Source organism: Polyodon spathula, chromosome 27 (genome assembly GCF_017654505.1).
Source record: "Polyodon spathula isolate WHYD16114869_AA chromosome 27, ASM1765450v1, whole genome shotgun sequence".
Lineage (NCBI taxonomy): Eukaryota > Metazoa > Chordata > Actinopteri > Acipenseriformes > Polyodontidae > Polyodon > Polyodon spathula.
In genome coordinates this window covers 6,640,797-6,653,560 of record NC_054560.1, presented here as the reverse complement: position 1 = coordinate 6,653,560, position 12,764 = coordinate 6,640,797, and the positions used below count along the sequence as shown (strand labels likewise).

At 49.0% G+C, this 12,764-nt stretch overlaps 2 protein-coding genes across 2 annotated transcripts in view; both read left to right on the top strand.

Annotated features, from left to right (window-relative positions):
- The window catches only part of LOC121301280 (RNA polymerase II elongation factor ELL-like), a 794,007-nt gene that overhangs the window by 199,070 nt on the left and 582,173 nt on the right, over window positions 1-12,764 (top strand). The window lies entirely within an intron of this gene.
- Window positions 1-12,764, top strand: part of LOC121301275 (semaphorin-6B-like) — a 48,149-nt gene that overhangs the window by 32,924 nt on the left and 2,461 nt on the right. Inside the window, exons 8-18 of the mRNA XM_041230485.1 lie at window positions 688-778; window positions 1,005-1,124; window positions 1,634-1,722; window positions 1,979-2,196; window positions 4,108-4,239; window positions 4,338-4,487; window positions 4,623-4,802; window positions 5,175-5,315; window positions 6,234-6,311; window positions 7,015-7,073; window positions 12,567-12,764. The exon at window positions 12,567-12,764 is cut by the window's right edge and continues 2,461 nt beyond it. Of these exons, the coding sequence (XP_041086419.1) occupies window positions 688-778; window positions 1,005-1,124; window positions 1,634-1,722; window positions 1,979-2,196; window positions 4,108-4,239; window positions 4,338-4,487; window positions 4,623-4,802; window positions 5,175-5,315; window positions 6,234-6,311; window positions 7,015-7,073; window positions 12,567-12,764 (1,456 nt within the window). The remainder of the gene's footprint in view (window positions 1-687; window positions 779-1,004; window positions 1,125-1,633; window positions 1,723-1,978; window positions 2,197-4,107; window positions 4,240-4,337; window positions 4,488-4,622; window positions 4,803-5,174; window positions 5,316-6,233; window positions 6,312-7,014; window positions 7,074-12,566) is intronic.

The following is a 12,764-nucleotide window of genomic DNA, read 5'->3' as shown; positions in this document are numbered from 1 at the left end:
GGGGGGCACTGAGGGGAGGGGGGGCAATGAGGGGACGGGGGCACTGAGGGGAGGGGCTCTGAGGAGAGGGGGGCACTGAGGGGAGGGGGGGGCAATGAGGGGACGGGGGCACTGAGGGGAGGTTGAAGCTCTGAGGGTAGGGCTCTGAGGGGAGGGGTGGCCCTGTGGGGGGCACTGAGGGGAGGGGGATCTGAGGAGAGGGGCTCTGAGAGGGATGGCTATGAGGGGAGGGGGGCTCTGAGGGGAGGGTGAAGCTCTGACGAGAAGGGGGCTCTGATGGGAGGAGCTAAGAGGGGAGGAGGAGGGCTTTGATTTAATCAGGCTTTATATGGACAGGATCTTCTCCCTGGAGGGCAGTTTTTAAATATTTTATATTCAGGATCTCAAAAATATATTGTGATCTTACTATATATTTCTATAATCTATAGACCCAAATACAGTGTAGGTGCTGTGTAGAATACAGTGTAGGTGCTGTGTAGAATACAGTGCAGGTGCTGTGTAGAATACAGTGCAGGTGCTGTGTAGAATACAGTGCAGGTGCTGTGTAGAATACAGTGTAGGTGCTGTGTAGGATACAGTGTAGGGTGTTCACAGGTTTGCCCCTCTCCAGGAGATGGATAGTGGCTTGTATGGAGCTGCTCCCTGATCGTGTTCTGTAGGTAATCGGTGTGGTTCTGCCTGTTTCAGTCGGACTCTCTGGAGCTTCTTGGGGACACGATCAGCGGGATGGCGCGCTGCCCCTACGACCCGAAACACGCCAACGTTGCCCTCTTTGCAGGTCAGACCCGCCAGATCCTCTGCCACCTTTCTGATGTCAAAACCAAACAAGAGTCTTTAAATCCGTGCATGACTCACAAAGCTTTGTGAACAGAGTCTCTTAGCACTGTCTGCATTTCCTGTGTTGTCTGGTTTGTTCCAGGTTGTATTTTACTCCAGTGATATCTGTTCCCTTTTTCTGTCCACTTTGCTCCCTGGAACTGATCTCAGTGTGTCCTTTGTTTCAGGTGGGAACCTGTTCACGGCGACGGTGACAGACTTCCTGGCGATTGACGCTGTTATTTACCGGAGCCTGGGGGACGGTCCAGCTCTGCGCACCGTCAAGCATGACTCCAAGTGGTTCAGAGGTAGAGCCTGTCCTCCTCGGTGACAAGTTTGAAACTCCTCGGTGACAAGAAACTCACACCAGCCCTGCTGCACAGTTGAAACTCACACCAGCCCTGCTGCACAGTGCTTCACATAAACCCATTGAAACTCACACCATCCCTGCTGCACAGTGCTTCACATAAACCCATTGAAACTCACACCAGAAACTCACACCAGCCCTGCTGCACAGTGCTTCACATAAACCCATTGAAACTCACACCATCCCTGCTGCACAGTGCTTCACATAAACCCATTGAAACTCACACCAGCCCTGCTGCACAGTGCTTCACATAAACCCATTGAAACTCACACCAGCCCTGCTGCACAGTGCTTCACATAAACCCATTGAAACTCACACCAGCCCTGCTGCACAGTGCTTCACATAAACCCATTGAAACTCACACCAGCCCTGCTGCACAGTGCTTCACATAAACCCTGCTCTTGTTTGTGTGAAGTGGGGTGTATTAATGGGCTTCCCTCCGTGTTTCAGAGCCCTATTTTGTCAGCTCTGTGGAATGGAGGGGCCACGTCTACTTCTTCTTCAGGGAGATGGCAATGGAGTTCAACTACCTAGAAAAGGTAATGAGGACTTTTACATTTGAAAAAAAATGAATTAAATGTTGAAATGCATTTTCCAATGTTCTCTCTCACGTGTGTAAGAGTGATCGTAGAGGTTCACTCTCTCTCTCACTCTCTCACACTCTCCCAGTCTCTCACTCTCTCTCTCACTCTCTCTCAGTCTCACTCTCTCACCCTCACCCTCTCATGCTCTCTCACTCTCTGACTCACCCACACTCTCACTCTCTCACTCTTTCACTCTCATGCTCTCTGACAGGTCCTGGTGTCTCGTGTGGCCCGTGTGTGTAAGAGTGATCTGGGGGGCTCTCAGAGAGTGCTGGAGAAACAGTGGACCTCCTTCCTCAAGGCTCGGCTCAACTGCTCAGTCCCGGGAGACTCTCTCTTCTACTTCAACGTGCTGCACTCCACCACTGGGGTCCTGCAGCTGGACGGGAGAGATGTGGTGCTGGGGGTCTTCTCAACACCGTCCAACAGGTAGAGGGGGAGGAGGAGGGGGAGAGGTATATAAAAGCTAACACAACTGTCTTAGGGGGTGACAACTTCAAGCTGTGGTGGTACTGGGATTTGTTACCTAGCATTTGGTGCCCACTGGTGGCAAATCACTGGACTTTCAGCTTATTGCTGATGAGGTTTTTGTCTTAAAGGGAAAGTCAAGCACGGCCCCACTACTAGTTCTCTGGCATGCGGCGAGCTGGGGGTGGGGGTCAGGGAGAGCGGCTGATTAAACGCTGCAACGCCAGTATGGTTTTCATGGAGATGAAGTCGTTGGTATTCATGGCAGAAACGGGCAGGTCACTGTAAATGCCAACTTTAATAACATCAGCTGCGATTATAAATGGGCGTTTGCTGTTGTAGCAAGAAAGTGGAAGGAAGATTAATTTGGAGAAAGAGACAGAGAGCTGTGATCTATAACAATCTATAACAGGAAACTGCTGCAGCTGCAAGAGCTGACTGGCATATCTACAGTGTATCTATCTTTATAACCAATCTTCAGTGTGGGATCTGGGAGCAGAGGACGTCCTCGTTACTAAGAAGCTGGGCAGCAGTGCCTGAGAGCTGGGAATTCATTACTTTACTGCTAAAAATCTAAGGATTATCCAATTACAATGTGTATTTTTGATTCCCTTTCAACACACACCCACACACCCAGCCCCTAGGGACTGGTCCCGATGAACAGAAGCACATGTCAATGATCTCAAGACAACACCACATTCAGCTTCACTCTGAACAGCTGCTTCCACACAGGAGCTGTGGGGATCACTGCTATGAGATGAGCCTCCTGCAGCCCAGCGAAACACATTCACTCCTGTCATTGACACAAGAGATGAGCCTCCTGCAGCCCAGCGAAACACATTCACTCCTGTCATTGACACAAGAGATGAGCCTCCTGCAGCCCAGCGAAACACATTCACTCCTGTCATTGACACAAGAGATGAGCCTCCTGCAGCCCAGCGAAACACATTCCTCCTGTCATTGACACAAGAGATGAGCCTCCTGCAGCCCAGCGAAACACATTCACTCCTGTCATTGACACAAGAGATGAGCCTCCTGCAGCCCAGCGAAACACATTCACTCCTGTCATTGACACAAGGCAATTCATGCACAAGACATCACGAAGTGCTCTACAGTGGAGAAAAAATTTGCACTGCATAGAAAAACTTGAGCTTGATAACTGAATCAAACAGCAAACAGAACTCAGCCTGCAGCCAGAGATGCAGTTCAAGCTGCTGTTTTTCACATTCATTAATCATTTCCAATTAAGTCAAAGTCTGAGTCTGTTTTTGCAATACATACACAAACACAGAGGTGTGTCTGCCTGAGGCTTACATTGAGTCTCAAAACCATCCCAGCAAAGTGCATGTGTGGGGCCACCTGCTGGCTGGATCCCGCTAATACACAGAGCGTGCAGTAAAGCTCATCGCAGTCATTCAGCAAACGCAGATGTGCATTAAAACTAATTGGAGATAATTAGTGGTTTCACTCGCCGCACTTAAGATGTGATTCTAATTAAGGTTCTGGGGAAGATGATTTTAATAAGTTTTGCAGAAAAAAAAAGCTTTTAGAGTCTCCTCTGTTTTGACTTGGTATAAAATGTGCATTATTGTTTATTCCAAACCGAGTTAAGAGCAGCTTGCTGCAGCTGTGCAGAAGCACTCAGATGAACATGCAGCTGCTGACTGTACCTTGCACACACACACCAGGGAATAGACACCCAAGAATACAGAGTCAGCTGCAATTTACACAACACACGTGAATCTGAACTGATTGGAAGAGAAGACAGTGTATTTGAATGTATTGTTATTTTCTCTATTGCCTGCAGTCTGAAAGGCTGGATTGCACTTGCTGTGGTGTCAGTCCTAATTGTTTGTTGTTTGTGCTGCCCAGTATCCCCGGCTCTGCCGTGTGTGCGTTCGATATGGAGCAGCTGGACAGGGTGTTCCAGGGGCGCTTCAAGGAGCAGAAATCTCCTGAGTCCACCTGGACCCCAGTGCCGGACGAGGCTGTACCCAGACCCAGGTAACCAGCACCACAGAACCACAGCATTAACTACAAATAGGTACAGCCGACCCTGTCCCTGGTGCCAGCTCCTCCTGATGGCTCTTCTCTCTTCCCAGACCCGGAGGCTGTGCACTTCCAGGCTCCAGGTACAACTCCTCCAGCAGCTTCCCTGACGAGATTCTGACCTTCGTGAAGACGCACCCCCTGATGGACGAGGCCATCCCCTCGCTGGGGCCCCAGCCCTGGATCATCAGGACCATGGTCAGGTAATTCCTGCCCGCACCCTGCCTGCACTCAGAGCTGTCACCCTGTAACTGTGATCCCATCCCTGCCTGCACTCAGAGCTGTCACCCTGTATCTGTGGAGAGCTGCTTATAAGCCGGGTGCCTCTGGTGTTTCAGGTACCACCTCACCAAAATTGTCGTGGACACAGAGGCCGGCCCCTACAGGAACAACACTGTCCTCTTCCTGGGCTCAGACACGGGGAGCATCCTCAAATTCCTCATCAAACCCAAAAGTGAAAGCAACCCTGCCAACAGCAGCCTCTTCTTGGAGGAGTTCGAAGGATACAATCCTGACAAGTAAGAGTCCAGTCATATATAACCAGCCCTGACCTGCAATCCTATTGCAGAATAAAGACCCTTCTTTACAACATGCTGCTAGTTTACCTGAATTCCACTATCATTGGCACCTCCACAGTGTACAAGATTTATCAAGGGCTTTACACCAAACTGCAATTTAGAAAACAAAAACAAATCTTAATGTTACAAATCAAGTAAAAAAACAACTCTGACTGTAAATTTCTGGATCCTGTTTGTCAGCATGAGGTTTTGTTTCCCTTCCTCTGAAATGGTGCTGTTAGCATCTTGTGATCTTGGTACCTTGAGAAATGTGTCTCTGGTATGTTGCAGTACTGCATTGAAAGTGCCTCTCTGTGCCTCTCTGTTTCCCAGGTGCGGTGGAGATGGCCCCGAGTCCAGGAGCATGTTAGCCATGTCTCTTGACAGGCCCAGTCGCACTCTCCTACTGGCCTTCCCCTCCTGTGTGGTCCGGGTCCCCCTTGCTCGCTGCCAGCAGCACTCCCTGTGCATGAAGTAAGTTTATACAGTGTGTGCACTGCCCACACTCACACCCACACACACACACACACACACCTACACACTCACACCCACACACCCACACCCACACACACCTACACACTCACACCCACACACCCACACCTACACACACCTACACACTCACACACACACACACACACTGCAACACATTCACACACACACACACACACACACACACACACACACACACACACACACACACACACACACACACACACACACACACACACACACACACACCTACACACACACACACACACACACACACTGCAACACATTCACACACACACACACACACACACACACACACACACACACACACACCCACACACACACACACACACACACACACTCACACACACACACACACACACACACTGCACACACACACACACACACACACACATTCACACACACACACACACACCGCACACACACACACACACACACACACACACACTCACACACACACACACACACACACACACACACACACACACACACACACACACCCACACACACACACACACACCCACACACACACACACACACACACACACACTGCACACACACACACACACACACACACACACACACACACACACACACACACACACACACACACACACACACACACACACACACACACACACACACACACCCACACACACACACACACACACACACACACTCACACACACACACACACACACTCACACTCACACAATGTTATCTGGTGTTGTATTCCTACACTGCAGTTCAGTGAGGATAACCCTTTGTTTTGAAGCTGATGTATATTTACAATAGTTGAAGATGCCACTGTGAATGTGATCTGCATTATTAATGTGTCTCTAACCTTGACTTGCTGTTGTTTCTGTATTTGCTTGTTTTTAGGAGCTGCATCTCCATTCAGGACCCGTACTGCGGCTGGACCAAGGGCAGCACCTGCTCCTTCCTTGAACCTGGGACCAGGTGAGGACTTCACTGAGCAACCCAGAAACCTGCAGGCATTCAGCCTTCAAACTCCCTGCTGCAACTGCAACAGGGAGCCCTGCAGAAAAGGAAAAGGCAACCAAATAAAGCTGTGCTAGTGGAGTGGAGGATCGCACAGCCGCCTTTCAAACGTAGAGTATTGAAATGCAGCTCATGAGACACACAGAGGAGTGGGTTCAGGTCCCATGTATGAGCAGACTGGCACAGTATTGATCCTCCAAACAAACTGCTCTGGAAGTGCTTTCTAATGTTCCCCTTGAGCGTATAAAATCAGCAAGGTTTCTTTTCTCAGAATTCTCTTTCTTTCACAAATGCCTCCTCACTCTGACCACTTTACTCCTGTGATTCACTGCACTGCCCCCTCAGGTACACAGTGATCGATGCCATGTATATGCTGTGAGTCATTGCTAAAACATGCATTTAATAGCAAAGGCTTCACAAAGGCATTTCCTAAATTCTACATTTCTTACAAAATATCCATCTGCTCTGAATCCCAACTCTTATTAGCACCCCCCGTCCCCACACTCCTCAGTGCTCTGCTCCTGCAATCAGAGGATTCAATTCATCATGCAATGAAACAATGACAACCCCAAGGTTCCCAGTGCAGTGATAATAATATGAATGATATGTTCTGCTGTCATGTTGCTAAATTGCAGTTTCAATGTCATTGTCTCGATTGCAGGCTCCCGTTCGAGCAGGACATCACTCACGGAAACACCTCCTACCTCGGGGACTGTCACGGTGAGCGCTGATTCCATTTACTGTATTGCACTGCCTTCACAGCGGAGTCCAAACTCTCTCAGTGCCTGACCTGAGAGGGGCTTGCACGCTCTAATGGGGGGGAGAGAGTCGAAATCTAAAGTTGCACTTTTACTGCACCTCAATACAGATCATACGAGACTCCACTGCACCTCAATACAGATCATACGAGACTCCACTGCACCTCAATCCAGATCACACAAGACTCCACTGCACCTCAATACAGATCATACGAGACTCCACTGCACCTCAATACAGATCACACGAGACTCCACTGCACCTCAATCCAGATTATATGAGACTCCACTGCACCTCAATACAGATCATACGAGATTCCACTGCACCTCAATCCAGATTATACGAGACTCCACTGCACCTCAATCCAGATCACACGAGATTCCACTGCACCTCAATACAGATCATACGAGACTCCACTGCACCTCAATACAGATCATACGAGATTCCACTGCACCTCAATACAGATCATACGAGACTCGACTGCACCCCAATACAGATCATACGAGACTCCACTGCACCTCAATACAGATCACACGAGATTCCACTGCACCTCAATACAGATCATACGAGACTCCACTGCACCTCAATACAGATCATACGAGACTCCACTGCACCTCAATACAGATCATACGAGACTCCACTGCACCTCAATACAGATCATACGAGACTCCACTGCACCTCAATACAGATCATACGAGACTCCACTGCACCTCAATACAGATCATACGAGACTCCACTGCACCTCAATACAGATCATACGAGACTCCACTGCACCTCAATACAGATCATACGAGACTCCACTGCACCTCAATACAGATCATACGAGACTCCACTGCACCTCAATACAGATCATACGAGACTCCACTGCACCTCAATACAAATCATACGAGACTCCACTGCACCTCAATACAGATCATACGAGACTCCACTGCACCTCAATACAGATCATACGAGACTCCACTGCACCTCAATACAGATCATACGAGATTCCACTGCACCTCAATCCAGATTATATGAGACTCCACTGCACCTCAATACAGATCACACGAGACTCCACTGCACCTCAATCCAGATCACACGAGATTCCACTGCACCTCAATACAGATCATACGAGATTCCACTGCACCTCAATCCAGATCATACGAGACTCCACTGCACCTCAATACAGATCATACGAGATTCCACTGCACCTCAATACAGATCATACGAGACTCCACTGCACCTCAATACAGATCATACGAGACTCCACTGCACCTCAATACAGATCATACGAGACTCCACTGCACCTCAATACAGATCATACGAGACTCCACTGCACCTCAATACAGATCATACGAGACTCCACTGCACCTCAATACAGATCATACGAGACTCCACTGCACCTCAATACAGATCAACGAGACTCCACTGCACCTCAATACAGATCATACGAGACTCCACTGCACCTCAATACAGATCATACGAGACTCCACTGCACCTCAATCCAGATCACACAAGACTCCACTGCACCTCAATCCAGATCATACGAGACTCCACTGCACCTCAATACAGATCATACGCGAATCCACTGCACCTCAATCCAGATTATATGAGACTCCACTGCACCTCAATACAGATCACACGAGACTCCACTGCACCTCAATCCAGATCATACGAGACTCCACTGCACCTCAATACAAATCATACGAGACTCCACTGCACCTCAATCCAGATCACACAAGACTCCACTGCACCTCAATCCAGATTATATGAGACTCCACTGCACCTCAATACAGATCATACGCGAATCCACTGCACCTCAATCCAGATTATATGAGACTCCACTGCACCTCAATACAGATCACACGAGACTCCACTGCACCTCAATCCAGATCACACGAGATTCCACTGCACCTCAATACAGATCATACGAGATTCCACTGCACCTCAATCCAGATTATATGAGACTCCACTGCACCTCAATCCAGATCATATGAGACTCCACTGCACCTCAATACAGATCATACGAGATTCCACTGCACCTCAATCCAGATCATACGAGACTCCACTGCACCTCAATCCAGATCATACGAGACTCCACTGCACCTCAATACAGATCATACGAGATTCCACTGCACCTCAATCCAGATCATACGAGACTCCACTGCACCTCAATACAGATCATACGAGACTCCACTGCACCTCAATCCAGATCATACGAGACTCCACTGCACCTCAATACAGATCACACGAGACTCCACTGCACCTCAATCCAGATCAACGAGACTCCACTGCACCTCAATACAGATCATACGAGACTCCACTGCACCTCAATCCAGATCATACGAGACTCCACTGCACCTCAATACAGATCATACGAGACTCCACTGCACCTCAATACAGATCATACGAGACTCCACTGCACCTCAATACAGATCATACGAGACTCCACTGCACCTCAATACAGATCATACGAGACTCCACTGCACCTCAATACAGATCATACGAGACTCCACTGCACCTCAATACAGATCAACGAGACTCCACTGCACCTCAATACAGATCAACGAGACTCCACTGCACCTCAATACAGATCAACGAGACTCCACTGCACCTCAATACAGATCATACGAGATTCCACTGCACCTCAATACAGATCATACGAGACTCCACTGCACCTCAATACAGATCATACGAGACTCCACTGCACCTCAATCCAGATCATACGAGACTCCACTGCACCTCAATACAGATCATACGAGATTCCACTGCACCTCAATCCAGATTATACGAGACTCCACTGCACCTCAATACAGATCATACGAGAATCCACTGCCCCTCAATACAGATCATACGAGACTCCACTGCCCCTCAGTCCAGATCACACGAGACTCCACTGCACCTCAATACAGATCAACGAGACTCCACTGCACCTCTATACAGATCAACGAGACTCCACTGCACCTCAATACAGATCAACGAGACTCCACTGCACCTCAATCCAGATCACACAATACTCCACTGCACCTCAATCCAGATTATATGAGACTCCACTGCACCTCAATACAGATCATACGAGAATCCACTGCACCTCAGTACAGATCAACAAGACTCCACTGCACTTCAATACAGATCACACAAGACTCCACTGCACCTCAATCCAGATTATATGAGACTCCACTGCACCTCAATACAGATCACACGAGACTCCACTGCACCTCAATACAGATCAACGAGACTCCACTGCACCTCAGTCCAGACCGCGCTCTCACCCGAAGGAGGGTTTTTAAACTGAGCAGGGCTCTTTTGAAACCAAAAAATAATAAATCTTCCAAATGAAAAGACCCTCTAAAAGGGTTTAATCAAGCGAGGGTCTGGTTTGTACAAAATCTAATGAGGCGAAGAGCAGAGCAATGGCTTCACTCATTACTGCCAGAGAGAGGCAGGAGTGAGAGAGCTGGGGTGAGAGAGAAGAATAGAGAGAGAGAGGGAGAGAGAGAGAATTCTGCTCAGAGACAGGCTGTGAGGAGTTTTCATTTAAAAATTCAATCACAACTTAAAAAGGCCAGGGAAAGAGGCATGTGTTTAAAGAATGGGTGTGGTTAAAGAGTGGGTGTGGTTAAAGAGGGGTGTGGTTAAAGAGAGGTGTGGTTAAATAGGGGTGTGGTTAAAGAGGAGGGGTGTGATTAAAGAGGAGGGGTGTGGTTAGAGGGGGGGTGTGGTTAAAGAGAGGGTGTGATTAAAGATGGGGTGTGGTTAAAGTGGAGTGGTGTGGTTAAATAGGAGGGGTGTGGTTAGAGGGGGGGTGTGGTTAAAGAGGAGGGTGTGTTTAAAGAGGGGGTGTGGTTAAAGAGGAGGGGTGTGGTTAAAGAGGAGGGGTGTGGTTAGAGGGGGGGTGTGGTTAAAGAGAGGGTGTGATTAAAGATGGGGTGTGGTTAAAGTGGAGGGGTGTGGTTAAATATGAGGGGTGTGGTTAGATGGGGGTGTGGTTAAAGAGGAGGGGTGTGGTTAAATAGGAGGGGTGTGGTTAGAGGGGGGGTGTGGTTAAAGAGAGGGGTGTGGTTAAAGAGGGAGGTGTGGTTAAAGAGGAGGGGTGTGGTTAAAGAGGAGGGGTGTGGTTAAAGAGGAGGGGTGTGGTTAAAGAGGAGGGGTGTGGTTAGAGGGGGGGTGTGGTTAAAGAGGAGGGGTGTGGTTAAAGAGGGGGTGTGGTTAAAGAGGAGGGGTGTGGTTAAATAGGAGGGGTGTGGTTAGAGGGGGGTGTGGTTAAAGAGGAGGGGTGTGGTTAAATAGGAGGGGTATAGTTAGAGGGGGGGTGTGGTTAAAGAGGCTCACTCATGTACCCATGCTCTCTGTTAAAATGCCTATTAGATAATTTCCACAATCAAATCCAAACCCAACAAGAGCTGCCAGCCTGCAGCACAAAGGGGAAGAGACTGTCCCTAAATCTTTTGTACAGTTAATGCTGCGTCCCAGTTATCTGTGAAGCGCATCGAGAGAGAACTGCTTTCTGTTAAATGGTTTCTCAGCACCAGCGCGCTGCTTCACACACAATGCATTATGTAAATACAGCACTGACCCCTGTCTACTGCAGGGAACACTTTCCAAGCAATTAGGGAGGCAGAGGGGGGGGGGAGAGAGAGATGGAAAGGGAGGGAGGGAGAGAGAAGGAGAGGGAGGAAGAGAGAAGGAGAGGAAGGGAGGGAGGGAGAGAGAAGGAGAGGGAGGGAGAGAGAAGGAGAGGGTGGGAGAGAGAGGGAGAGGGTGGGAGAGAGAAGGAGAGGGTGGGAGAGAGAAGGAGAGGGTGGGAGAGAGAGAAAAGGAGAGTGAGGGAGGGAGAGAGAAGGAGAGGAAGGGAGGGAGGGAGAGAGAAGGAGAGGGAGGGAGTGAGAAGGAGATGGGGGAGAGAAGGAGATGGGGGAGAGAAGCTTTACAGCAGCTTCCACAGACCCCAGTTAGACTACCTTACAGAAGAGTGGGTCTCAAGAACAGTGATAAACAGGGTCTGTGAAACTGAAGCTGGAAATGATATTTCCCAATCTGTGTAGGAATTAATCAGTCAAGCTTGCCACGGTTCACAAGATCTGTATTTCAAAGAGCTACAGTGTCATTGTCAGCAAAAATGGTGCATGTGGAGCAGAGATACAGTATCTGTGGTGTCATCATTTTCCACACAACTACATTACTGGCAAAAGGCTCCCTCTCCTCTCTCACTCTCACTCTCCTCTCTCACTCTCTCACTCACTCTCTCACTCTCTAAATTGCATTTCCCTGAATATTGATGGATAACAGTAATCTCATTCTGTACACTATGTAGGTGTTTCATCTCATTGTATTGCAGGATCACAATCTTTGGTTTATTTAGACTATAAGTACCATTACTGCTTTGTAACAATCTAAGCCAATAAACAAACTAAAGAAACAGATCCCTTCTTGACTGACTCCCCTTCCCCTCTCTCCCCTGCCCCCTGTCTCTTCCAGGCCTCCTGCAGGAGAGCTTCGTGGAGCAGCGGGACGGCCTGGTCTCTGTGAAACTGCTCATGGTCTCTGCGGTCTCTGCCTTCGCGATGGGGGCGGCACTATCGGGCCTGGCGGTCTGCTGGTTCATGGGTCACCAGCAGCGACACTGCGCCCGCAGCGGGGCGGGCGGCTCGGGGGCCGTCCGGCACAAAGGGGACA